The sequence below is a fragment of the Pongo abelii genome, chromosome 1, assembly GCF_028885655.2.
Source record: "Pongo abelii isolate AG06213 chromosome 1, NHGRI_mPonAbe1-v2.0_pri, whole genome shotgun sequence".
NCBI lineage: Eukaryota > Metazoa > Chordata > Mammalia > Primates > Hominidae > Pongo > Pongo abelii.
Window position 1 is genome coordinate 29,385,714 of NC_071985.2, and position 27,220 is coordinate 29,412,933.

A 27,220-nucleotide genomic window follows, 5' to 3' on the forward strand; every position below is an offset into this window, starting at 1 on the left:
ATTTATTTATTTTAAGATGGAGTTTTGCTTTTGTTGCCCAGGCTGGAGTGCAATGGTACGATCTCTGCTCACTGCAACCTCTGCCTCCTGGGTTCAAGTGATTCTCCTGCCTCAGCCTCCTGAGTAGCTGGGATTACAGGCACCCGCCACCATGCCTGGCTGATTTTTGTATTTTCAGTAGATTCGGGGTTTCACCGTGTTGGTCAGGCTGGTCTTGAACTCCTGACCTCAGGTGATCCGCCCACCTCGGCCTCCCAAAGTGCTAGGATCACAGGCGTGAGCCACTGTGCCGGCCTTGATCATGTTTCTTAAATGTCTTGACAAAACTAGTCTATTAAAAATTTTCTTTTTTTTAGAAATAGAGTCTTGCTCTGTCACCCAGGCTGGAGTGCAGTGGCACGATCATGGCTCACTGTTGCCTTAAACTCCTGGGATCAAGCCATCTTCCTGCCTCAGCTTCCCAAGTAGCTGGACTATAGGTCTGTACCACCATGCCAAGCTAATTTTGAGAGACAGGGTCTTGCATTATTGTCTAGTCTGGTCTTGATCTCCTGACCTCAAGCTGTCCTCCCATCTTGACCTTGCAAAGTGCTGGCATTACAGGCATGAGCCATTGTACCTGGCCCTAGTCTGTCTTTTCATTAAAAGTTTTTTATGTGGCTGATATTTATTTTTTTTAGAGATGGAGTCTCACTCTGTCGCCTAGGCTGGAGTGCAGTGGTGTTATCATAGCTCACTGCAGCCTTGAGCTCCTGGGCTCAAGTTATCCCCCTGCCTCAGCCTCCTGAGTACCTGAGACCATAGGCATGTGCCACCACACCTGACTGATTTTTGAAATATTTTGTAGAGATAGGATCTCACTTTGTTGCCCATGCTGGTCTCAGACTCCTGGCATCAAGCAGTCCTCCTGCCTTGGCTTCCCAAAGTGCTGGGGAGTTTTGTTGAGATAGGATCTTTTTCTGTTGCTCATACTTGAGTGCAGTGGCACAATCACGGCTCGCTACTCACTGCATACTTAAACCCCTGGGTTTAAGCGATCCTCCTGCCACAGCCTCCCAAGTAGCTGGGACTACAGACATGCACTACTACACTCGGCTAATTTTTAAAAAATTTTTTGTAGGGACAGGGTTGCCCTATGTTGCCTAGGCTGGTCTTGAACTCCTGGCTTAAAGTGATCCTCCTGCCTCAGCCTCCCAAAGTGCTGGGAGTATAGGTGTGAGCCACCACGCCCAGCCTCATCAAATTTTTTTTTTTTTTTTTAATCAAAGCTATGGCTGGGCTTTGTGACTCACACCTGTAATCCCAGCACTTTGAGAGACCAGGGTAGGTAGATTGCCTGAGCTCAGGAGTTTGAGACCAGCCGGGCAACATGGCAAAACCTCACCTCTACAAAAAATACAAAAATTAGCTAAGAGTAGTAGCACACTCCTCTGGTCCCAGCTACTTGGGGGGCTGATGCCTGGGAATTGCTTGAGCCTGGGAGGTCAAGGGTGTACTGAACTGATATTGTGCCCTGTACTCCAGCCTGAGTGATAGAGGGAGAACCCCATCTCTAAAAAATAAAGCAAAAAAACCAGAGCTACATACGCAAATACTTTAGTGGCATAGTGCTGTAAGTATTTTAGTAAAAACCACCAGTCATTCACCTCCCATCTTCTATTTTTCCCTCTATAGGAACAAACATTTCAACTCTTTTGAGCTGATTCTTTTGTATTGACCTCTGTCTTTAACATTCTAGTATTGTTTCTCCTTATTTTTCCAGTTTTAGACAATATCTTTCCACTAAGAAAGAGAAAGCTGAGCCGGGCATGGTGGCTCAAGCGTGTAATCCTAGCACTTTGGGAGGCCGAGGCGAGTGGATTGCTTGAGCTCAGCAGTTCGAGACCAGCCTGGGCAACATAGCAAAATCCTGTCTACAAAAAAAAAAGCAAAAATTAGCTGGGTGTACTCCCAGCTACTTGGGAGGCTGAGGCAGGACGATCACCTGAGCCCAGGAGATGGAGGTTGCAGTAGAGCCAGGATCACACCACTGCACTCCAGCATGGAAAACAGAGGGAGACCCTGTCTCAAAAAAAAAAAAAAAAAAAAAGATAAACTGAGCTGGGTGTGGTGGCTCACGCCTTTAATCCCAGCACTTTGGGAGGCCAAGGCAGACAGATCACCTGAGGTCAGGAGTTCGAGACCAGCTTGACCAACATGGAGAAACCCCATCTCTACTAAAAATACAAAACTTGCCGGGCATGGTGGTGCATGCCTGTAATCCCACCTACTCAGGAGGCTGAGGCAGGAGAATTGCTTGAACCCAGGAGGTGGAGGTTGCAGTGAGCTGAGATTGTGCCATTGCACTGTAGCCTGGGCAACAATAGTGAAACTCCATCTCAGAAAAAAAAAAAAAAGCTGAAACACTTTCCCCTGTTGCCACTACATGCACACAGTCACCCCATAACTCATAAACTTCTGCTCTCTATCTCCCCCTTTCTCCCAGTGTAGTTGTACCATAATTGTCATTTGATTACCATTCTGTATTTACATTATAATGGCCGTGTAAGTTTTATTTACTCCTGAGCCACATAGTATAATTGCTTTTCATGTAAAACTATTAGTTTTCCATGGGATAATTGGTGTTTGTTTGCTTTGTAATTTTCTTCTGAAACTTTCTGATTTCTGAACTTTTCTGTGTGACTTCAGGAAGTTTAGAGGAATCTTCCCTTAGGAGTCAGTATTCTCAAATTTTACAATAATATGCTTTAGTTTGGGTCTATTTTTCATCTGTTCTGCTGGGCATTTGGTTGCCTCTTTCATTGTGGAAACTTGGAAATCCTGCTTTTGGAAATTGAGAACATTTTTTCTTTGAAAAATGTTTTTCTCTCTATTTTCTGTTCTTTATGTGGATGTTAGGATTAGTCCTTTTATTTTTCTAAGTTGTCACTCCATTTTCCATCTCTCTCTCTTTTTTTTTTTTTTTTTTTTTTCAGACGGAGTCTTGCTCTGTTGCCCAGGCTGGAGTGCAGTGGCACAATCCAGGCTCACTGCAACCTCCGCCTCCCAGGTTCAAGCAATTCTCCTGCCTCAGCCTCCCAAGTAGCTGGGATTACAGGCGTGTGCCACCACGCCCGGCTAATTTTTGTATTTTTAGTAGAGGTGGGATTTCACTATGTTGTTCAGGCTGGTCTGGAACTCCTGACCTCTGGTGATCCACCTACCTCGGCCTCCCAAAGTGCTGGGATCACAGGTGTGAGCCACCGCGCCCGGCCTCTTTATTTTTATTTTTAGAGATGGAGGTCTCAGTATGCTGTCTAGGCTGGAGTGCAATGGATAGTCACAGGTGCAATTATAGCACACTACAGCATCCAACTCCTCGGCTTAGCGATACACCTGCTTCAGCCCCCTGAGTAGTTGGGACTACAGGTGTGTACCAACATGCCTGGCCCATTTTTTTTTTTCCTTTACTTTCTGGAAAGTTCCTCAACTTTATTATCCATTTTTCTATTGAGGTTTTTAATTTTGGCTATTATATTTTTAGTATCTGAGTGTTCTGTTTTTTTACATTCTGGATACTCTTTTTGTAGTATCCTGTTTCATGATTGCAGTATTTTTGTTTCATTGCTAAAAATAAATTTATTCTTTTAAGAACTTTTATTTTAGGTTCAGTAGTACATGTGCAGGTTTGTTATGTAGGTAAACTTGTGTCATGGGGTTTGTTGTACATATTATTTTGTCACCCAGGTACTAAGCCATCCAATAGTTATTTTTTCTGCTCTTCTCCCTCCTCCCAACATCCACCCTCAAGCCCCAGTGTCTGTCGTTCACTTTTTTGTGTTCATGTGTTCTCATCATTAAGCTCCCACTTATAAGTGAGAACATGCAGTATTTGGTTTTCTGTTCCTGTGTCAGTTTGCTAAATATAATGGCCTTCAGTGCCATCCATGTTCCTGCAAAAGACATGATCTTTTTTTTATGGCTGCATAGTGTTCCATGGTGTATATGTACCACATTTTCTTTATCCAGTCTGTCACTGATGGGCATTTAGGTTGATTCCATGTCTTTGTTATTGTGGATAGTGCTGCAGTGAACATTTCCAGGCATGTGTCTTTATGGTAGAATGAACTATATTCCTCTGAGTGTGTAGCCAGTAATGGGATTGCTGGGTCGAATCGTAGTTCTGTTTTTAGCTCTTTGAGAAAACGCCATACTGCTTTTTACAGTGGGTTGACCAATTTACACTCCCACCAACAGTGTGTGGTTTTTTGTTTTTTGTTGTGAGATGGAGTCTTGCTCCGCTGCCCAGGCTGGAGTGCAGTGGCGCGATCTTGGCTCACTGCAACCTCCACTTCCCGGGTTCAAGCAATTCTCCTGCCTCAGCCTCCTGAGTAGCTGGGATTACAAGTGCCCACCACCACACCTAGCTAATTTTTATATTTGTAGAAGAGACGGGGATTCACCATGTTGGCCAGGCTGGTCTCAAGCTCCTGACCTCAAGTGATCTGTCTGCCTCGGCCTCCCAAAGTGCTGGGATTACAGGCATGAGCCACCACACCTGGCCTGTGATGGGTTTGGATGAGGTTTGATCTGCCTTCTTAGCCTCTTTATTAGCAATATATTCTTGGCTCCTTTGCCTTGATTTATTTGATTTATTTTTTTTTTTTTGAGACAGGGTCTCTGTCCGTCACCCAGGCTGAAGTGCAGTGGTGTGGTCTCAGCTCACTGTGAGTTCAAGCGATTCTTGTGCCTCAGCCTTCTGAGTAGCTGGGAGCACAGGTGCATGCCACTATGCCTGGCTAATTTTTGTGTTTTTAGTAGAGATGGGGTTTCACCATGTTAGCCAGGCTGGTCTCAAACTCCTGACCTCAAGTGATCCGCCTGTCTTGGCCTCCCAAAGTGCTGGGATTACAGGTGTGAGTCACCACACCTGGCCAGCCTTGATTTATTTTAAATCACTGTTATTCTCAATATCCCAGTTATATTTTCATATTTGCACCTCTGAATAGACATGTAAAGAACAAATTAGCAGACCGGGCGCGGTGGCTCACGCCTGTAATCCGAGCACTTTGGAAGGCTGAGGCAGGTGGATCACCTGAGGTCAGGAGCTCGAGACCAGCCTGGCCAACATTGTGAAACCCCGTCTCTACTAAAAATACAAAAAATTAGCCTGTCGTGGTGGCAGGCACCTATAATCACAGCTACTTGGGAGGCTGAGGCAGGAGAATTGCTTGAACCCTGGAGGCAAAGGTTGCAGTGAACCGAGATCGCACCATTGCACTCCAGCTTGGGCAACAGGAGCGAAACTCCATCTGAAACAAACAAACAAATTAGCAGATCTGTTTTTTTACTATAGTAGAAAATACATGGTAAATATAATAAAGTTTCCATTTTTACATTTCTTCTTAAGTCTCATGACTTACTGATTTGCTAGAGCGGCAGTAATATTTATATCTCGTGCTTATATTCTAGAAATGTGATATTCACAGATGTGAATTCTATACTTCGCTACTTGGCTAGAGTTGCAACTACAGCTGGGTTATATGGCTCTAATCTGATGGAACATACTGAGGTAAACAATGAACATTTTGTTGTGTGTGTTTTGTCTTATGCTTCTGTTTTTTTTATGGGAACCTCCATTTATTGTTGGCTTATGAACTATTCTACTTAAGGATATTAACAGAGTGTTAATTATATAGAATGAGGTACAGAATGCTCATCTTGTTTTTGTTGTCACAAAAGAAATTCTTTTTTTGTAATTCCTAAGTTTGAACGTTTAATCCCCTACCAGCTGTTCTTTTGGGAGCGTTTAGCGCCATCTTTGCCTTCACAGATTCCTAGCATTTCATAGCCAGATGGGGCTGTATAGATCATCTCATCCAACTTTCTTACTTTACGGATAAGGCAGCAGGCCTAGAAAAGTTAAGAAGTTTGACCAGGGTAACACGCATAGTTTGGATCCCATTTTCTCTTCTTTCTAAGTGTATGCCTTGTTTAATTAATTATATCAGTAGTAAATTAAATTTTGATACAATTATGTGCCTCTTAATAATGGGATGTGTTCTGAGAAATGTGTTATTAGGCAGTTTCATCATTCTATCAACATCATAGAGTGTACCTACAAAAACCTAAATGGGATAGCCTACTACACACCTAGGCTATACAGTGTAGCCTATTGCTTCTAGACTACAAACCTACACTGGCAAGTTACAATACTCAATACAGTAGGCAGTTGTAACACAATACGTATTTGTGTATCTAAACATAGACAACATAGATAAAACTATAACCTTATGGGACCATTGTCATATGTGCAGTCTGTCATTGACCGAAATGTCATTATGCAGTAGATGACAGTACTACTTTTTAGATGCTGCTTTTTTTCCTGTTTGTATTCTGCTCTAACCTTCCTAAATCTCATAAAATTCAAAGTACACAGAATGGTTTCTAAGTACTAACTTTTAAATTTTTCAAGTAAATCAATCTGTTTGGCTAGGTACCATCCCTTTGGTTCATTCAGGTTGGTTACTTATTTCTGCCACCAGTTCTCAAATTCTTATTTTCGTGTTCTTTCCTGAAGTGCCCTGCCACATTCCTATAAAAAAAAAAAAAAAGCAGAAAGCATAGCAAAATAAATGTGGCATTTATTTAAGTTCCATTTTAGATTTTAGGTAATCAGAATTTAGTCCACATAATGATAAATTGTATAATTTGAGAAAGGAAAAGCATAGTAAGAGTGTACTGTTGCTCTAGTTAACTAGAATTTTTTTATGATCTTTCTTTTTATAAGTTGAAATGTTGGAGTGCATTTCTTTTCTATCTTTTATGTTGACAGATTGATCACTGGTTGGAGTTCAGTGCTACAAAATTATCTTCATGTGATTCCTTTACTTCTGGAATTAATGAACTCAATCATTGCCTGTCTCTGAGAACATACTTAGTTGGAAACTCCTTGAGTTTAGCAGATTTATGTGTTTGGGCCACCCTAAAAGGTATCAGTAATTCTTATAATCCTCTGTTTTAATCGTTTAATATTTTGCTGGATAAGAATTATACATATTTCTGTGTGTATGCATGTATGTATATATGTGTGTGTATATATGTTTAGACAGTAACTTAGGACTTTATTACAGAGGAATGACCTCCCTGGCTGTTTTATTCCTATCCAGCTACAGGAATTCCCTGTCTTTTTCTGCCGTCGTCTGTCTCACAACCCCAGCTTCCTTCTTGCCTTTGGAGCTGATCTTATTCCTGATAAAGAAGTCCCCATCCCATTTATGTTAGCACCTCTCCTACTTCAGCTATTATTTTACTCCAGACACTTGTCTCTGACTTGAAAAAGCCATTATTGCTCAGTGAGTGTGTGATTGGGAGGTTAGGGAGTAGTGGGATGATGTGGAGTTGTGGTTTTTCTTGGAGGTCACTTCCTTCTTCTACAACTAGTTTGCAACAAGTAAGAATATGCTTTTTCCAACTTGGAAAGCCAGTTTTTTCAAAAACAACTTTCTTGAGGTGTAATTGATATACAGAAAATCACACTTACTTAAAAATATATCATTTGATAAATTTTGACATGTGTGTGTATATATACATACACACACACGCACACACCCACACGCACACACACAGCTGTGGAACTATGGTTACAATCAAGATAATAAATATATCCGCCACCCCCAGAAGTTCCTCATGCCCCTTTGTAATCATCCACTCTCACCAGGTCCCAAGCAACCAGCACTCCCAGCTTTGCATATTTTTCATCTTCAGTTGGTTGTATCTACAGTTATGGAACCCATGGACACAGAGAGCTAACTGTTTTAGAAAACAGTTCAATGTATATCCAGATATTTAAAATTTCATTTTCTTTAGAAGCACAACTTTAAGCCATCTCATTTACTTCAATTAGTCACAACTGGAACTTTGCTTTTGAAGCTGCAGATTTATTGAATAGTGTAAAATTATCTTTGCTCATAGGAAATGCTGCCTGGCAAGAACAGTTGAAACAGAAAAAAGCTCCAGTTCATGTAAAACGTTGGTTTGGCTTTCTTGAAGCTCAGCAGGCCTTCCAGTCAGTAGGTACCAAATGGGATGTTTCAACAACCAAAGCTCGAGTGGTAAGCCTTTTTTTCTTTCTTAAAAAAAAAAAAAAAAAACCCACTTTGGGAGGCCAAGGCGGGCAGATCACGAGGTCAGGAGATTGAGACCATCCTGAATAACACGGTGAAACCCCATCTCTACTAAAAATATACAAAAGAAAAAAATTAGCCGGGCATGATGGCGGGCGCCTGTAGTCCCAGCTACTCGGGAGGCTGAGTCAGGAAAATGGTGTGAACCTGGGAGGTGGAGCTTGCAGTGAGCCGAGATCATACCACTGCACTCCAGCCTGGGCAACAGAGTGAGACTCCATCTCAAAAAAAAAAAAAAGATGACATTTCAGTCTGTCTGAGGCCCTAGGTCTGAAAAGACAATTATTCCTACTCATAAAGTTTATTTTCTTTTAATAAATTTAAAAGGATCTTCTTGCAAGAATCTGACATTTTTAAGTCTTGGTTTCACATTTAATTGTTCATCTATGTAAAGCCTTAATCTTTATAATTACATAGCTAAAGATTTTGATCATCCAGTGTATGTCCCTTAGGCAGTCCAAACTCCATATAAATAAAACCTCATAATTTTACACCTTTGCAATTTTTTCTTTCTTCTGATTCTCCTGGTTTTTTGAACCATTGAGCATCAAGTCCTGGGATTCTGCAGCACTTTTTCATTGATTCTGTAGGAAAATGTGACATAGTGTACAGTACAAAAGCTCCTTTTCTCAACCAGAGTTGCTCCACTTTGATCTGTTTTACACTTTAGGAATGTGTTGTAAAGTTTTGATTTAATTAAGGTTTTCTAATGTAAAATTTGAGAACTACTGTCTACTTGGATAAAGATAGCCCAGTCCACTCAGTTGTTTTGGCTACAAATCTTTACTCATCCTTCACTGTTTTTCACATTTACTCAACGAGTCCTGTTACGACTTCTCATGTGTGTAGATTTGTTTTCTGTCCATCTTCAGTGCTGTTGCACTTTGTTGAGGCCTAATTTTTCCTTGCTTGGTTTAATACCATAATTTCATAACTAAACTTCCTTTTGTATCACTTTAGAAAACACAAATCCATGGTCCTATTATCCCTGAGGACTGACTCCTCATTGCCTAAAACTTAAAAGGTCCTCTGTGTTTTTAATCTATTTCAGTTTCCTTCCCTACCCACCCAATATGCATCCCTAACTTTTCATGGACATTGCACTACTTTTTCCTGCCTTTGTGCCTTACCTACTCTGTTATTTATTTACTTAGAATGAATACCCCATATACTTTTTTTTTTTTTTTGAGACAGAGTTTTGCATGTCACCCAGGCTGGAGTGCAGTGGCATGATCTCGGCTCACTGCAGCCTCTGCCTCCCAGGTTCAAGCAATTCTCCTGCCTCAGCCTCCTGAGTAGCTGAGACTACAGGTGCACGCCACCACACCCAGCTAATTTTTGTACTTTTAGTAGAGATGGGGTTTCACCATGTTAGCAAGTCTGGTCTCAAACTTCTGACCTCAGGTGATCTGCCATCCTTGGCCTCCCAAAGTGCTGGGATTACAGGTGTGAACTACCATGCCCAGCATCCCATATACTCCATCTGATACATTTCTACTTATCTTCGAGGTCCAGCTTGGTTCTTAACTCCTTTTAAGCTTTTCCTGATAAACCTAGATATTGCTGATTAATTTCAACTGAGTGCTCTAACAGCACCTGGAACATATCTCTATTACTGGTATTTGGTTTTATTTATATTCTTAACCAGATTTTGCACCCTCAAGTGTAAGGATGATGTTCTAGTTGTCATATTTTTCATAACCAGTGTGTGTAGTGCCTGGCACATTTGTTGAATGAGTGTGTTCTTAGACATTTAACCATAAGACTTTTTGTTGTGATGGTGGTTGTGTTTTTCAGGCATCTGAGAAAAAGCAAGATGTTGGGAAATTTGTTGAGCTTCCAGGTGCGGAGATGGGAAAGGTTACCGTCAGGTTTCCTCCAGAGGCTAGTGGGTAAGAAAATGTAACTCACATTTATAATTGAATATATTTAGTGGGAAAGCTTTAAAACAGTGATTAAATACTTTAAGTATTAATAGGTTAATAATATAGAAGAACATAAGATTTTAATTGTGAGAGTTAAAATTCTAAACATCTTGATAGTTTTTATGTTATTAATAGTTAATGTTGATTTAATTTGTAGTTTTAGTTTGTCAACTTAGTAAAAGAGACAACATTTTAATTTTATCCTGACAGAACTTTAATTATGTAATTAACAAAATATCCAAAAATAAAAAACCTTAAATTTCATTTTTATTTTTAGATTTTTGGGCTTTCATTTAATTGGATTTGTATTTGTACCCTGAGCAGTCCTTTTAATTAGCAGTTGAAGTTATAATAGCATTGGTCTTAAGTTATTTTTTTCCCCCAAATAAAGGAAGGGGAGTCCTGAAGAGCCTGTTCCTATTCCTTTCTTTCCATTAGGTTCCCCAACCTCTTTATTGCTTGGCACCCATGGAAAGTAGTATTTGAATAGCTAATTAGAGAAAAAGACTGTTCTGTATGGTGGTCACCAGGCTGGGGCTGTTTCAGGCCTTGCCCACCATTCCCCAGGGCTGAGAAGGAAGTCTTTGTCTTTGTACACCTGTCATCCTATTTGAAGTATACTGGACAAGCTTTATAATAGCATCCTTCCAGTGATGTTAATATAATAAAATACCTCTTATTAAAGCAGTTAGCCTTACTTAGAAAATTAACCATTAGGAAAATGTTCTGCCATGTTTTGTAATTGAGGTGATTATTTTTTCTAAATTTAAGATTTCCAAATTTAATTTTTTCAGATTTTGTATTCTATCACCATAATGAAGTTCTCACCTTTCTATAGTACACAGTAGAAACCGGAAGATACAGAAACAATTTTCTTTTAGCTATGTATTTAATAGTTCTTCACAAACTATTTCATAAGCATCATTAACAGTAAAATTACTTTCAGAATTTCACATTTTGTCTCTGCTTTTCTATGTTTGCTGATTCAGGAGGTGAAATAAAGGGTAGATAGAAGGAGATGAAACAGAAGTGATGACTGTGGAAAATTCACAGACTTGATCATTAAGTGGTTGATTGGTAATTGACTAAGTGGATTCAGTCATAAATACTACTTACCTTACATGGTTTAGTATCTATAGATATCTTGGGTTCCTACCATCTAGTATTCTGCTACTGTGCACTTGGTATGAGAGGTCTTGATTGTCCTGTTGGATAGTGACCTTAATTGTCTAAAAGCCACCTTTTTTTGGCAGTGGCCATTTATAGCTGCGCCACTTGAACATTGTATTTTTTAAATCTTTTCATATTTTGTGTCACTGTCACTTCTTGGAATAGTGAGTTCCCCATGTTTATGTATTTACAGTATAAGATATATTTACCTGTTGTAAATTATGTCAGAGACCACACTCATGAGACAGTTTTGGGGTTAGGAATATAAATCAGTATTTAGTTTTTCTTACTATGCATAGTTTTCATCATCTCTTCTTATACGTTAAAGAGTTTGTCTTTAATTACTATTTTTTCATTTTTTCTTTTCTGTGTCTTAAATGAAAGGCCAGAAGGCTTGGCTTAGCCTTTTATTCTTATTCTTAGCTAACATATACAAAACACCTATTATGTACAGGTGCTACCACGTGCTTTACTTATAGTAACTTATTAATCCCAACAGCCTTCTGAGGAGGCACTGTTGTTATCTCTGTTTTACAAATGGTTTCGGAAAGAGATTCATATGTTGTAGTAACTTGCCAAGCTCAAACCTCTACCACCTGGCTCTAGAATCCATATAATTAAAAATTATACTACATGTATCTGTTACATGTGGCAGAAGCCCAATTCAGTATCAGTTCTAACTCATGCAGCATGATTCTTTTGTGTGTGTGTGTGTGTGTGTGTGTGTTTTAGCGATTCTGATATAGATTCATTCTTTAACTGATGATTTTAGTTGTCTTGTGACTTATAGTCTTCTTAGCTTTCTTGAGGTTTGGAATTGTTAGACCTGCGCACATTATTTCAGATTTAGAAATATCATTTTTGAAATAATGTTTTGATCTCATCACCTTTCTTAAATTAATTTCTGTATTTTAAAGCCAAGCACATTAACTGTAAAATAATAGGTACTAATATTAATCTTTTCTTGACAATGGTTATAACATGTTATTGGGTGCAACGCCCTCAAGTTAAAAGTACACCACAGTATTTTTGTTCCTGGGAACTTATGGCCCTTCATTTAGTTTTATTTTTAATAAATTTTTAATTTTAGAATAGTTTTAGATTTACACAAAGTTGCAAAAATAGTACAGAAAGTTCCCATGTACCCAAAAATAGTACAGAAAGTTCCCATGTACCCTGCACCCAGTTTTTCCAACATTAACATTTTACATTATTACAGTACATTTGTCACAACTAATGAACTAATATTAATATGTTATTAAACTCCATCCTTTTTTGGGATTTTGTTAGTTTTTCCCTAGTATCTCTTTTCTGATCTAAGATTTCATCTGGGATATCACATACAGCCCTTTTAAAAATTTTTTAATTAATTAATTAATTAATTAATTTTTTGTATTTTTAGTAGAGACAGGGTTCCGCCATGTTGGTCAGCCTGGTCTTGAACTCGCGACCTCAGGTGATCGCCTGCCTTGGCCTCCCAAAGTGTTGGGATTACAGGCATGAGCCACTGCACCCGGCCTAGAGCCCTTTATTATATGTATAAAGTTTTGAATACCCCTAAATATGTTCCATTGTACTTGTTTGCCTTAGCTTTTGTATATAAAACCTCCTTTTTTTGGACATAGCCTCTCACTGTCGTCCAGGCTGGAGTGCAATGGCGCAATCTTGGCTCACTGCAACCTCCGCCTCCCAGGTTCAAGTGATTCTCCTGCCTCAGCCTCCCGAGTAGCTGGGATTACAGGCGCCCACCACCACGCCCAGATAATTTTTTTTTTTTCTTGAGATGGAGTCTTGCTCTGTCGCCCGGGCTGGAGTGCTGGAGTGCAGTGGCGTGATCTTGGCTCAGTCCAAGCTCCATCTCCTGGGTTCATGCCATTCTCCTGCCTCAGCCTCCCGAGTAGCTGGGACTACAGGTGCCCGCCACCACTCTCGGCTAATTTTTTTGTAATCTTTTTAGTAGAGACAGGGTTTCACCGTATTAGCCGGGATGGTCTTGATCTCCTGACCTCGTGATCCGCCTGCCTCAGCCTCCCAAAGTAATGGGATTACAGACGTGAGCCACTGTGCCCGGCCAATTTTTGTATTTTTAGTAGAGACGGGGTTTCACCATGTTGGCCAGGCTGGTGTTGAACTCCTGACCTTGTGATCTGCCTGCCTCCGCCTCCCAAAGTGCTGGGATTACAGACGTGAGCCACCGTGCCTGGCCCAAGCCCTTCTTAAAGTTGAATCATTGATCTGGGATGCTAATGACTTTTTAAAACTTGATTGATTTGAAAATAATATAAATTCATAAACTTTTATGAATTTTTATATTATTTTATTTTATAAAATAATATAATTTCATAAACTTTTTCCCCTCCCATATTGATATCAACCGAGATGAAACCTGTGTGGGAAACCAGGTAACTGTCTTAAAACTGTACAACTGCTGGCCGAGGCAGGCGGGTCACAAGGTCAGGAGATCGAGACCATCCTGGCTAACACAGTGAAACCCCATCTCTACTAAAAATACAAAAAAGTAGCCGGGCATGGTGGCGGGCACCTGTAGTATCAGCTACTTGGGAGGCTGAGGTAGGAGAATGGTGTGAACCTGGGAGGCGGAACTTGCAGTGAGCTGAGATCACGCCACTGCACTCCAGCCTGGGTGACAGAGCGAGAGTCCGTCTCAAAAAAAAAACAAACAAAACAACAACAAAAAAAACTGTACCACTGCTGCCATCATTATAATTTGAAACTAATACAAGTTGGTGAAAGCTGACTAAACTTCCTTGCTTCATGCCTTGTCAGCCCAATCAACTGTATTTCAACATAGTGGTGTAACATATTTTGTTTTACTCATGTACTCGATAGAAGGAGGGTGTTGATGTGTGATATTATCAACAGTGTCTCTGATCTGTATTCTTCCTTACAATTGTCAGCTGCTCATAGGAACAGCAGAACAGCGTTTTTGTAGATTCTGATTCATTGAGTGTTGGTGCCAATGAGACCTTTGGGATTATTTAGTTAAAATTCTTTTATTTTTAATCTCCGTGACATGAGTTTACCTATATAACCTTCACATGTACCCCTGAACCTAAAATAAAAGTTAAAACATTAAGTTAAAAAATAATCTTTTGGCCGGGCGCAGTGGCTCACACCTGTAATCCCAGCACTTTGGGAGGCCAAGGCAGGCGGATCACGAGATCAAGAGACTGAGACCATCCTGGCCAACATGGTGAAACCCCATCTCTACTAAAAATACAAAAATTAGCTGGGCGTGGTGGGGGGTGCCTGTAGTCCAGCTATCTGGGGGGCTGAGGCAGGAGAATCGCTTGAACCCAGGAGGTGGAGGTTGCAGTGAGCTGAGATCATGCCAGTGCACTCCAGCCTGGGCGACAGAGCGAGATTCCGTCTCAAAAAAAAAAAAAAATCTTTTATTTTGGCATCTGAGAAAACCAAAGCCTAGAGAAGTAAAGCGGCTTTTACTAATTGTCATGTGCTCTTTTCATTTAGTCATCACAGTGACAGTCTCAGAAGAGCTTATCTCCAGTGGCATAGGTCGCACCCAGTTCTCAGTAGTAGTAGGTCTTATTAAAGACAAACAGTGGAAGGTAGCATTGGAAACAATTTTGAAGCAGCTTTACTTTAATTAAATGATCATTCTTTTTGATAAAAAGAAAAAGGAGAGTCTCCTTAAGGCTACAATGTTTGTAAATACCTTGTCCCCTCTGTGAGATTTTACATATGAAGTTGTTTCTTATAATTGTTTTATATATGGTATAGTCTTTTTTTTTTCCTGTCAGGGTCAGATTTTCTATCACAGTACTTTTTGTTAGAGAATAAAATATGACTTGGGTACCAATTAGAAGGACTTTTGTTTAGTTCTCATCTCCTGGAAAAGGTTAAGTTTAAGTATTTAGTTAAAACATGTTAATGAGTTTCTTTGTGAAATGTTTTTGTTTTAGTTACTTACACATTGGGCATGCAAAAGCTGCTCTTCTGAACCAGCACTACCAGGTTAACTTTAAAGGGAAACTGATCATGAGATTTGATGACACAAATCCTGAAAAAGAAAAGGAAGATTTTGAGAAGGTAATTAAAAGTGTAGTGATGACCCTTTGTCAGAAAGTGAATTTAAAGTTACAGGATTACTTAATACCTTCATGGTATGAAAATAAATTTTGTTCTCATAGCTGCTTTTTTCCCTGTCTATATATTCCATATCTGAGACCTAAGCCAAGAAATGTCCAGCTCCCATACCAAAAAACTTAAAATTTATTTTTCTTTTCCCCAGTTATAGAATTTACCTGAATGATATGTTTTCCTATAATACCAATTTATTAAATGGTCACTGGAGACAGTTTTTTTGGTCATATAATCTTAAGTTTATGAATGAAATAAACACTAAGTAGGTATTGGAAAATGTAAAGGTTTCCTAGCCTCTTATCTTTATTCAGAAGTATGGCAGTGTATTCAAAGAGAGGGCAAATGATTGTCAGTTCTCCCAGTAATGACCAGCTTTTCCAAAGCAAATGGAAAACTCCATCGTGAGATCAGCTTTCTCAGCTGGAAATTTGGAGGCTAATGTAATGAGTATCTATCTCTTTTTTCTTTTTTGATCGAATATCATGTAACTTCCACAACCATTTTCAGGCTAAATAAGACTGATGGTCTATATTACATTTGCCTAAATGCAGTATCAAGGGTTGAAAATGCACGAAAAAATGCAAAAGATATACTGATGGTTATTTTGGTTTCTTACTACAGGTTATCTTGGAAGATGTTGCAATGTTGCATATCAAACCAGATCAATTTACTTATACTTCGGATCATTTTGAAACTATAATGAAGTATGCAGAGAAGCTAATTCAAGAAGGGAAGGCTTACGTGGATGATACTCCTGCTGAACAGATGAAAGCAGAACGTGAGCAGAGGATAGAATCTAAACATAGAAAAAACCGTAAGGCACATTGTTTTATGTTTTAATTGATCTTATATTGTGCTTCTTTAGTAGAATGTGATTTCTTTTTTGTGATAGCTGCTAGTTTGTTTTTTTTTTTTTTTTTTTTTTTTTGAGAAGGAGTCTCACTCTGTTGCCCGGGCTGGAGTATAATGGCGCAATCTCGGCTCACTGCAACCTCTGCCTCCCGGGTTCAAGTGATTCTTCTGTCTCAGCCTCCCAAGTAGCGGGATGACAGGCGTGTGCCACCACACCTTGCTAATTTTTGTTTTTTTTTTTTTTTTTTTTTTTGAGACGGAGTCTTGCTCTGTCACCCAGGCTGGAGTGCAGTGGCGCGATCTCAGCTTACTGCAACCTCTTCCTCCCAGGTTCACGCCATTCTCCTGCCTCAGCCTCCCAAGTAGCTGGGACTACAGGCGCCCGCCATCACGCCCAGCTAATTTTTTGTATTTTTAGTAGAGACAGGGTTTCACTGTGTTAGCCAGGATGGTCTCTGTCTCCTGACCTTGTGATCTGCCCACCTTGGCCTCCCAAAGTGCTGGGCTTACAGGCGTGAGCCACCGCGCCCAGCCTGATTTTTGTATTTTTAGTAGAGATGGGGTTTCACCATATTGGCCAGGCTGGTCTCGGACTCCTGACCTTGTGATCTGCCTGCCTTGGCCTCCCAAAGTTCTGGGATTACAGGCATGAGCCACCGCATCCGGCAAAAGCTGCTAGTTTAAACACATTTGGGTATATGACTCTTTTGTCTTACAAATCTTTTTTCTTTCTCTAACTTTATGTTCTTGTTATTTTATTGACATCACAACTGCATATGAATATGCCCTTAGTATCTCACTTATTATGTGTAGTCTTTTGCATTGTATTCATTCAATTTGAAGGATTCCTTCTGCAACGTTTTACAGTTTTCTTACTTTAAATACTTAGCCTTTCTATAATACAATGTTTGATGATAATGTTGTCACCCAAGTCTTCCTTTTGGCATGTGGGTAAATGTGAATGTAATATATAATACAAGCTCAGTACTAACCTATATCTCTGAAATATCACTTGACTAAAGAGCATATCTTTCTTATTCATGACTTTTCTCCTGAACTTCTAAATTGGGCTATTTTCATTCTCTAATTATGTTGTCAGAACTTCACTGTAATTAAACCTTGAGTGCCACATTTGGGAAGTATTAGTAAATTAAAATAGTTATAATGAGTCTTTTTTATTTTGAAAAGGTTTTCTGCATTTTCAGAGGTGGCTAACCAATGGACTTTTAGACCTATCTTGATTATTTGAGGGCAAGTGTCTTACATTTCTAGTAGCTTCCACAGAAAATTATTGTTTAACAGTTTGTATGCATACGGGGCAGGTTTTTGCTAGATATTGTGATATAGGGGGAAACATAGCCACTTGGAATATAGAGTCCTTTTTTCTAGTATTAAACTCTTTTCTTTCTTGTATCACTGTTTTCTATCACCTCTTATTTTCTTGGATCCAAGAGTAAGTATCCTGCTTCTCATTGGTATGATGAAGGGGCTTTCAGGGAGCCCATGAGCTCAGACTTTCAACCTGAGCTGTGTTCTTTAGATAGGCACGGGCTGTAGTGCCAATGCCTGTGGGACCTTAGGGCCGGACCAAACCATTCTGTCCCTTAGGCATGAGGTGGCAAAATAAGAGAATGCTTCTGCTTTAAAGGCAGAATGTTAAATTTGAGGGAGATGAGAAAAGAAGGGGCTGGCCCGTTGTGCCATGATGGGAAGGGAAACACTAGGTGAGCGGAGCCTTCAGGCCTTGTACTTTTTCTTATGCTTAATTGATACTACATGAGTGGAATGTATTGATGTTACCTTTTCTAAAACGTATTTGTATTTCCTAAATGTATTGTGAAACTTCTTTCATTAAAAAATGATGCATTTGCTCTTGGTGCTGGATACTGGAACTATTACAGTGTTTTTAACACAGGGTGGTTATAAAACAAGAACATGAAAATTTATATCAAATTATAGCACTGTGAGAATAATTTGAATTTAACCAGATTAGTGAACTGTAATATAATTGTCATTTTATAGCTATTGAGAAGAATCTACAAATGTGGGAAGAAATGAAAAAAGGGAGCCAGTTTGGTCAGTCCTGTTGTTTGCGAGCAAAAATTGATATGAGTAGTAACAATGGATGCATGAGAGATCCAACCCTTTATCGCTGCAAAATTCAACCACATCCAAGAACTGGAAATAAATACAAGTAAGTATATCTCCTTCAATATGCTAGGTAGCCTTCTGTGCTTTTGTTTTGATCTTTAAACATGGAGTACAAGCAAAATAGTCAAGAAACCTGGCCTTTTGTTCATCCATGGGTTCACTGGCTGGTGGCCTTCTGTAAAGGCATGTAGCCTTTCAGGGGCTGTTTACTCACCTGTCAATTAAGGTTATACCACATTATTTCTAAGATCACTTCCATCTATGAAAGTCCTGAGTCTGCCTAGAGTTGCTTTTTTTGTATTGATTAGGTATACTGTGATGTACATCTTTAGGTGAAGATACTTTGCTTCCTGTAGTAAACTTTGAGTCTACTTTGCACAAATTGATTCCTAAAAGTAATAGTATTGGAAACTTCCAGAAATATGAACAATACAAGAAGGTAACATGTGTTTAGATTAGTTTTCAATGTGGATTTGTAGGTTAGCGAATCTTTGTTTTAAATGGACCTTTTCCAAAAAAAAAACCCTACTTTATAAAATAAATCATAAAATATATTTTTTAATACTTTGAAGAAGCGTACTACACGTAAATGCTGAATTAAAACTTCTGAAGAGAATGGTAAATATAAATGATTACTTGGTTAGCTGATGTGACTTACTTTAAACTCGTGGGTGCTGACATGTCTGTCCATATATAGACAAATACACACGTGTGATTATATGTGCATACATATCATTTTTCCCAGGATTAATCCTTGTTTTACTAAGCAAATCCTTTCAATACATTTGGAAAAGTGACTTTGGATACACATTTTCAGTATCAAATAATTGCAAAGCATAATGCAGTAGCATCTTAATCAAGTTGTATCTTAAAAGTTAGAATGTATAATGGCTGGGCACAGTGGCTCATGCCTGTAATGCCAACACTTTGGGCGTCTGAGGCAGGAAGCTCTCTTGAGGCTAGGAGTTTGAAACCAGCCTGGGAAACATAGCAAGAACCTGTCTCTACCAAAAAAATAAATTTTTTAAAAAAAACTAGCCAGGTATGGTGGCACGCTTCAGTAGTTCTAGCTACTTGGAAGACTGAGGCAAGAAGATTGCTTCAGTCCAGGAGTTCAAGGTTACAGTGAGTTGTGATCATGCCACTTCACTCCAGCCTGAGCAACAGAGTGAAACCCTGTCTCTAGAGAAAAAGGAAAGCATTGGCTGGGTGCAGTGGCTCATGCCTGTAATACCAGCACTTTGGGAGGCCTTGGCGGGTGGATCACTTGAGGCCAGGAGTTTGAGACCAGCCTGGCCAACATAGTGAAACCCCATCTCTACTTTAAAAAAAATACAAAAATTAGCCAGGCGTGGTGGCGCATGCCTGTAATCCCATCTATACTCGAGAGGCTGAGAATCACTTGAACCCAGGAGGCAGAGGTTGCACTGAGCTCAGATCGCACCGGTGCACTCTAGCTTGGGTAAAAGAGCGAGACTGTCTCCAAAAAAAAAGAAAGAAAGCATAATGTACTAATATATATATATATTTTAATTCAAATTGATACTACATGTAAATTGTATACATTATCTTAGTCAGAAACTGTTTTTAAGACTATTTCATCTTAAATGTAATTTTAACCTAACGATTTTCTGGTCTGTCGGTTTTTTTTTTACACAGTGAATGGAGCACTGTTTTTGAGTGTGTTTGACTACTTTTAAGACTTTTAGGGATTTACTTGAGTAAGGGATTACTCAAAACAGAGTGAGACTCCGTCTCAAAAAAAAAGATGTTCAAAAGCTAAATTTCCTTAAAATTATTACATGTATTGTTTATTGCTTCCTACCATGTTATACATTGGCCATTACAGAAATATTATGATCATACAATTTGCCAAGCCAATACCGAATTTTGTATTAGATTGCAAATTTGCTTTTTTGTTTGACTGCTAAGTTGATAACTGACTCATTGTTCTCAAAGGCTGATAATGTTTTGATATACTTTGAGTATTAAAAGTCATAAAACCTTTTGGTTTTTAAGAATGTCTTAACTTGTAAAGAATTACATTTTAAATTAGTATTGTTTATAATGCCTAATCTAAGAGGGAAAGGGTAAAATGTTTTATTTATTTTATTTTTTTTTTTTCTAGTGTTTATCCAACATATGATTTTGCCTGCCCCATAGTTGACAGCATCGAAGGTGTTACACATGCCCTGAGAACAACAGAATACCATGACAGAGATGAGCAGTTTTACTGGATTATTGAAGCTTTAGGCATAAGAAAACCATATATTTGGGAATATAGTCGGCTAAATCTCAACAACACAGTGCTATCCAAAAGAAAACTCACATGGTTTGTCAATGAAGGACTAGTAGATGGATGGTATGTTTAATGTTACTTAGAATTGACAAGAAGTAAGAACATAGTAGATCAGTGATTTTTAAACTGCTTGAGAGATAGGGAAGGTGATTGGGAGGAGGGGGAATGGGTAGGCCTATAGAATTCCTGGTTCTTATCTTCTTCTCAGCCAGTGCATTAGGGCTCCCCCCTTCTTGTTTTAATGCCACAAATAATGGAGTGCCCACTGGGGATCATGGAATGAAAAACACACATGAGGGCACATCCTCTGCAGGTCTTAGCATTTAATAGAAAAATAGTTTTGACTTTCTGGTCGTTGGTATATTTGGTTACTGATGTCTACTCTCTGCTGAGGCTGAGGTTTTTCTTTTTGGCTAGGTCCCAAGAAGGTCAAAATACCCTTGAGTCGAAGTGAAGATGTAAAAGTTTATCTTGAGCTCCATTAAAAGGGTATTACTGCATACTTACCAAGGTTTGCAAATCCCTGCAGAATATTAATTTCCTACATATGTTTTTGTTTTATTCCAAAGGGCTTTATAAAGTATATTCATATGTGAATGACAGGATACCATCTTTTTTCTGATTCTCATGGTCCTATGTGGAATAGGGACATTGAAAATGTTTGATAAATAAAAATGTATTAATGCATGGGATTTCCATATTTGAAAATGTCACCATTGTGTCTTTTTTTTCAAATGTGCTTCTACTGTTTCCAGTAGTGCATTTATTTTACTGCAGTATTTGACAGGTCAGCAGTTATCCTGTTCTTTGAACTTGGGCTCACTGGTATTGCAATCTACCTAATTAGTATAACCAGCTCTTAGCCAAAAGTTTAGCAAGCTGAATATAATTTATTATTGATTAAGTATCTTCTCCTCTCCACATCTACACATTACAAAGTTTCCTTGGTACTTAAAATTTACATATTTCCAGGGATGACCCAAGATTCCCTACGGTTCGTGGTGTACTGAGAAGAGGGATGACAGTTGAAGGACTGAAACAGTTTATTGCTGCTCAGGTGCGTTATAGTTTCTTTTCCAGCTTCTCTGTTTGAAATTTCAGGTACTTCTGTTACTGTCCCTTTAGTCTTTATTATCTCTATTGTTCTTTCTATTCCTTGTTTGTGCCTTATGATCCAAGGGCAGATTTTTTTTTTTTTTTAAACAAACTTTTTTTTTTTTTTTTTTAAAGTTTATCACTGCTTATAATAGTGAAAAATTGAAAATGTCCTAAACTCCTAAGCTAGGTTTGGACAAAGGCAGCTGAAGTAATTTTAGCAGTGAATTATATGACTTGACTGTGACCAGTCTGTAGACTGAACCTTTACAGTGAACTGTTAAGGGCAACCAAATTAGTTTGTATACACTGAGTTTTACATTTCACTAGAAGTAAACTTGAAAGTATTTATCAAGTTTTTTTTTTTTCTAAACATGCTTAGCATGAAATAACGGCAAAGTTCTAAGTAATACTTCTTGCCCTTACAATCATGTTGTTATTGTTTCTTAGGGCTCCTCACGTTCAGTTGTGAACATGGAGTGGGACAAAATCTGGGCGTTTAACAAAAAGGTATGTATTTTAACTCTCTGTCTTCTTTTCTCATGCCTAAGTCCCAAATAATGTACAAGTAGAAGTCATTACTGTGCTCATGGTAGAGAAAAGTTTGTGAAGAATATTAACATTTTGCAGACTTTCAGGAAAATGGAATGTTTTCCTTTTTTAAATACATGAAGAGCATTAATTAAGCCTATTAACTATTCCAAATAAGTAACAATGATTGAAACAAACAAACTTGGAATTATGGGGAACAGTAATAGTTTTTTCCTTAAATTTTTTATGAACACTCTGCATTTCATTTTTCTGCTTTCAAGCTGCGAGCTCTCTGTAAGAAGGTATTACTTAATGCTTTTATTTGCCTTAAACATAGCTTTTAGCATATTACATGTTAAAACCTGAGATGTTATATGGCTTTGAAGCACAATCACATTTATATAAAAGACTTGCTTATACAAACGCATTGAAAATGCATTATTCCTAGTGTTAAAAACCATGTCCTCTGGTTTTCTTAGTGCCAAAGGGAATATTGGGATAACTGCATTCTACCTCATTCCCTTGTGTGCTGAGAGGACATAGAATTTTAAAACTATATATTTCATTAAGTCGTATTGAAGTTTCATTAATTACAGTTCCTTTGTCTTACTGAATCCAGCTTTTCTTTTTTTTAACTGTTTATTAACTGAAAGTCAAATGAGGAACATTGCCTATTGACATTGTTAATTACTAATTGGAAAGCAGATGCTTGGACACTATAATAAGGCAAATCATTCAAATGCCATGTTTTAAATTATGGTTTCTGTGATTGTGTTCTGTAAATTCTTATTTGGGATTGCTGCTTGATGGTGCTGATGTCTTGCCTCAAGATATAGTTGCTTGTTTCGCATGTGTCTTGAATTTGTTTTATTTTGGTCTTTCGTGTTTAGTTTTTGATACATAAAGGAATTGTTAATTGGTTCTTTCTGTTGCTGCAGTTACTAATAATAAATATTAGTAGAATTTGCTGGCAAAGTTAACATTGGTGTACTTTTCATTAACAGTACAATTTTTACTGATTTTAAGTTTTAATAAAGTTAAACATAGACACTTCAGATATCTGAAATATATTTTACTATAGTCAAATAGTTCTGTAGGGTCTGTTAAGATGAACAACACACTCCTCTCTCTATCTTCTTTCATAGTCTCCCTGGAGAAAGCACTTTCATCTCTTCTAGATAGTTCTTTTGGTATTTATTACTTTTATTTCTTTTTTTGAGATGGAGTCTTGCTGTCGCCCTTGCTGGAGTGCAATGGTGCAGTCTAGGCTCACTGCAACCTCTGCCTCCCGGGTTCAAGCGATTCTCCTGCCTCAGCCTCTCGAGTAGCTGGGACTACAGGCATGTGCCACCATGCCTGGCTAATTTTTTGTATTTTTAGTAGAGATGAGGTTTTACTGTGTTCGCCAGGCTGGTCTCAAACCCCTGACCTTGTGATCCGCCCACCTCTGCCTCCCAAAGTGCTGTGATTACAGGCGTGAGCCACTGTGTCCGGCCTATTGCTTATATTGCTGAATGAAATATATGTGTTACTACTTTTTTAGTTATGTTTAGACATATTAGTTGACTTCCCATGATGGAAGATAAATAATTCGGCCTTTTACTTTTTCTCCTAACTTTTTGGTTTGCTTGTAGTTGATTGTGTTGCTTTGTCTCTCCCTCTCATTTGCTTATTTTTCGTTTTTTTGTTTTTGTTTTTGTTTTTCTGTTAAAAAAAAAAAAAAAAAGCCAGGTTCTCATGCCTCTAGTCCCAGCGGTTCAGAAGGCCAAGGCAGGAGGATCGCCTGAGCCTGGGATTTTGAGAGCAGCTTAGACAACATAGTGAGACCCCATCTCTCCAAAAAAAAAAAAAAAAAAAAAATTAGCTAGGCCTGGTGGTGCACACTTGTTGTAGTTCCAGCTACTTGGGAGGCTGAGGTGGGAGGATCACTTGAGCCCAGGAGATCAAGGCCGCAGTGAGTCCTCCTCACACTGCTGCAATCCAACCTGGGTGACAGAGTGAGACCCTGTCTCAAAAGAAAAAAAAAAGTTAAATTTTTTTTTTCCTCTCCCCACTCCTGCGTACTTTTCTTTTCTTTTCTTTTTTGTAGTGGAATCTTACCCTGTTACTCAGGCTGGAGTGCAGTGGCACAGTCTGGGCTCACTGCAACCTCCACCTCCCGGGTTCAGATGATTCTCCTGCCTCAGCCTCCTGAGTAGCTGGGATTACAGGTGCCCACCACCACACCCAGCTAATTTTTGTATTTTTAGTAGAGACGGGGTTTTGCCATGTTGGCCAGGCTGGTCTTGAACTCCCAACCTCGTGATCCGCCCACCTCAGCCTCCCAGAGTTCTGGGATTACAGGTGTGAGCCACCACACCCAGCCCCCCTGCATACTTTTCTGTCTCCACAAGATGTGCAAATTTCTCACCAAGATATTCAGATGCCTTAGGTATACTTTCAGTTTGTTTTGGAGACATCTGCTGGAGCCTTCTGTGCTGCTCTATAACCTGATTTGGATTCATGGCCCATTGGCTTCTGAAGCACAGCTATCTTCCTAGGTCTCTTCATCATCTTCCTAGGGATTCCCTTTGCTTTTGTTCTGTAATGGACAGAACTGTAATGGACAGTGTCATTCTTTGGACACTTGGTCCAGCTCCCTGACAAGGGGAGGATGGGATGAAGAAAATTTTTGAAACCTTGTATCTGACCTGTGTTTTTAGTCTGAAATTTCATGATAATAGGCCATGGTGAGGGTCTGTTTTCATCCACATCATTGGAAGAACATGTGGCTTCCAGTCTGGAAATTCATTCCTTCAGTTCTGGGAAATTTTCTTGAATTCTCACCCTTTCCCTTTCCCTTTCCATCTTTTATTTTATTTCTTTTGTCTTTTCTTTTCTCTTTTGTTTTATTTTTTCCTGAGACAGAGTCTCACTCTGTCGCCCATGCTGGAGTGCAGTGGCGCGATCTTGGCTCACTGCAACCTCTGCTGCCCAGGTTCAAGCAATTCTACTGCCTCAGCCTCCTGAGTAGCTGGGATTACAGGCTTCTGTCACCACACCTGGCTAAGTTTTGTAGCTTTAGTAGAGACGGGGTTTCATCATCTCGGCCAAGCTGGTCTTGAACTCCTGACCTCGTGATCCACCCGCCTCGGCCTCCCAAAGTTCTGGGATTACAGGTGTGTGCCACTGTGCCTGGCTTTGAATTCTTTTTCTTTCTTCTCTATTGTATATTTCTTCTCCTGGAACTCTTCTTGGGAAGATGTTGGGCCTCTTGGACTGGTACTCTCGTTTCGTGTTCTGTCTTATTTTCCTTCTTGTCTTTTAGTTTATCATAGATCTACTGAATTTTTATCTTCCCACTTTTCTGTTGAACTTTATTTATGCTATTATAGTTCCAATGTTTCTCTTGTTCTCTGAATTTTCAAAATAACTCTCTATTCTTGTTTCATGGTATTAATAGTAGGGTTTTCTGCAGAGTAGTGTCTCTTCTCCCCAATTTGTTTATTTTGGTTTCTTTCACATTAAAGGTATTTCTCAGATATCTGGTTAGAGCCTTGGTTATCTGCTTATTTTTAGTGTGGGGAAGTAAAGAGTGATTGGAAGCCTGAAGAATGAGAGTTGGGCTTTCAACTGAGCTTCACTGTACAATGATCTGGCTGGGCTAGTTTGTTGGAGAAATTCCATGTTAGTAATTTTATATCTTTTCTCAAGGATTAGGCAGTTTTCCCAGAGGGGCTTCATTGAATCGCCTTCCTGAAGTGTGAAGACCTGGCTGCCAGGTTTTGGAGCCAAATGGGGGAAGACTGCTGAGGGTTTTATAAATCTACTATCATACATTCACTTATTCCCCTTGTCTCTCGTGCAGTACCCTTTCCTTTGGCTCTTTCTGGTATCTGCCAGGATCTAGATACCCTCTTATTCACAGAGTAAACATCCATTCTTTTGTCAAGGTAGGGGAGAGGCAGTTGCCTGGTTATATGGAGTGGGGAGGGGATGCTTCTATGTTTTTCAGCTTCCAGAATTTTGTTGCTGTTATCTCTTCTTTTTTTTTTTTTTGAGATGGAGTCTCGCTCTGTCGCCCAGGCTAGAGTGCAGTGGTGTGATCTCGGCTCACTTCAACCTCCGCCTCCCGGGTTCAAACAATTCTCCTGCTTCAGCCTTCCGAGTAGCTGGGATTACATGTGCCTGCCACCACGCCCGGCTAGTTTTTGTATTTTTAGTATAGACAGGGTTTCACCATGTTGGCCAGGCTGGTCTCGAACTCCTGACCTCAGGTGATCCGCCCGCTTTGGCCTCCCAAAGTGCTGGGATTACAGGCGTGAGCCACCGCACCCAGCCTTCTCTTCTTTTATTATATTGATCCTTCTGGATTTGTTCGTTTAAACAAAACAAAACCTTTCATTTCTTTTAAGTTGGGGGTTGGGAAAGAGTGAAAGTTGATGAGTATTTTCAGTCTGCTTTTTTGCTCCTAAATCCTGTGAGATCTTTAATCATTAAATACCATCTTTAAAACATAGCATTGTTTTTAGTCAACTAGTAGTAAAAAGGAAATCATTCTGATCATTACTTTTTGTTTCTATTGCTGGCCTTCATGATGTCTTCATACACTGAAACCCATTCCCTTCAACTCTTGAGGTACATATCCCTCTTATTTAGAGTTCATGGCACTCTCAATCTCTAATTACTGCTTTGTTGTTTTCTAACTTGCTCTGTCTTCTCAAGCTCTGCAGGTAAGATTTAAGTGAAGCATCAGTGAACTAAATTTAGCGCCATGGAGTTGTGAAGTAAGTGTTGCTGGCAGAGCTAAATCATCATTCTTCGGACATTCTCCTACTCTTAACTAGCTTAGCATTTTTTTTTTTTTTTTTAAAGCAGATTCTGTTTTAAAAAAAAATTAGCTAGATTTGTTTGCATGATTCTTTGGA

The 27,220-nt window shown here is 39.2% G+C and overlaps 1 protein-coding gene across 3 annotated transcripts in view; it reads left to right on the plus strand.

Moving 5' to 3' along the window:
* Positions 1-27,220, plus strand: part of EPRS1 (glutamyl-prolyl-tRNA synthetase 1) — an 83,291-nt gene that overhangs the window by 10,266 nt on the left and 45,805 nt on the right. For 2 of the 3 annotated variants that reach the window (XM_054520220.1, XM_054520227.1), the window contains exons 4-14: positions 5,452-5,551; positions 6,815-6,971; positions 7,954-8,093; positions 9,963-10,057; positions 15,205-15,331; positions 16,007-16,199; positions 18,260-18,431; positions 20,517-20,750; positions 21,660-21,744; positions 22,233-22,292; positions 22,595-22,615. In XM_054520220.1, the coding sequence (XP_054376195.1) occupies positions 5,452-5,551; positions 6,815-6,971; positions 7,954-8,093; positions 9,963-10,057; positions 15,205-15,331; positions 16,007-16,199; positions 18,260-18,431; positions 20,517-20,750; positions 21,660-21,744; positions 22,233-22,292; positions 22,595-22,615 (1,384 nt within the window). The remainder of the gene's footprint in view (positions 1-5,451; positions 5,552-6,814; positions 6,972-7,953; positions 8,094-9,962; positions 10,058-15,204; positions 15,332-16,006; positions 16,200-18,259; positions 18,432-20,516; positions 20,751-21,659; positions 21,745-22,232; positions 22,293-22,594; positions 22,616-27,220) is intronic. The other variant, XM_063725138.1, reaches the window with a different exon arrangement.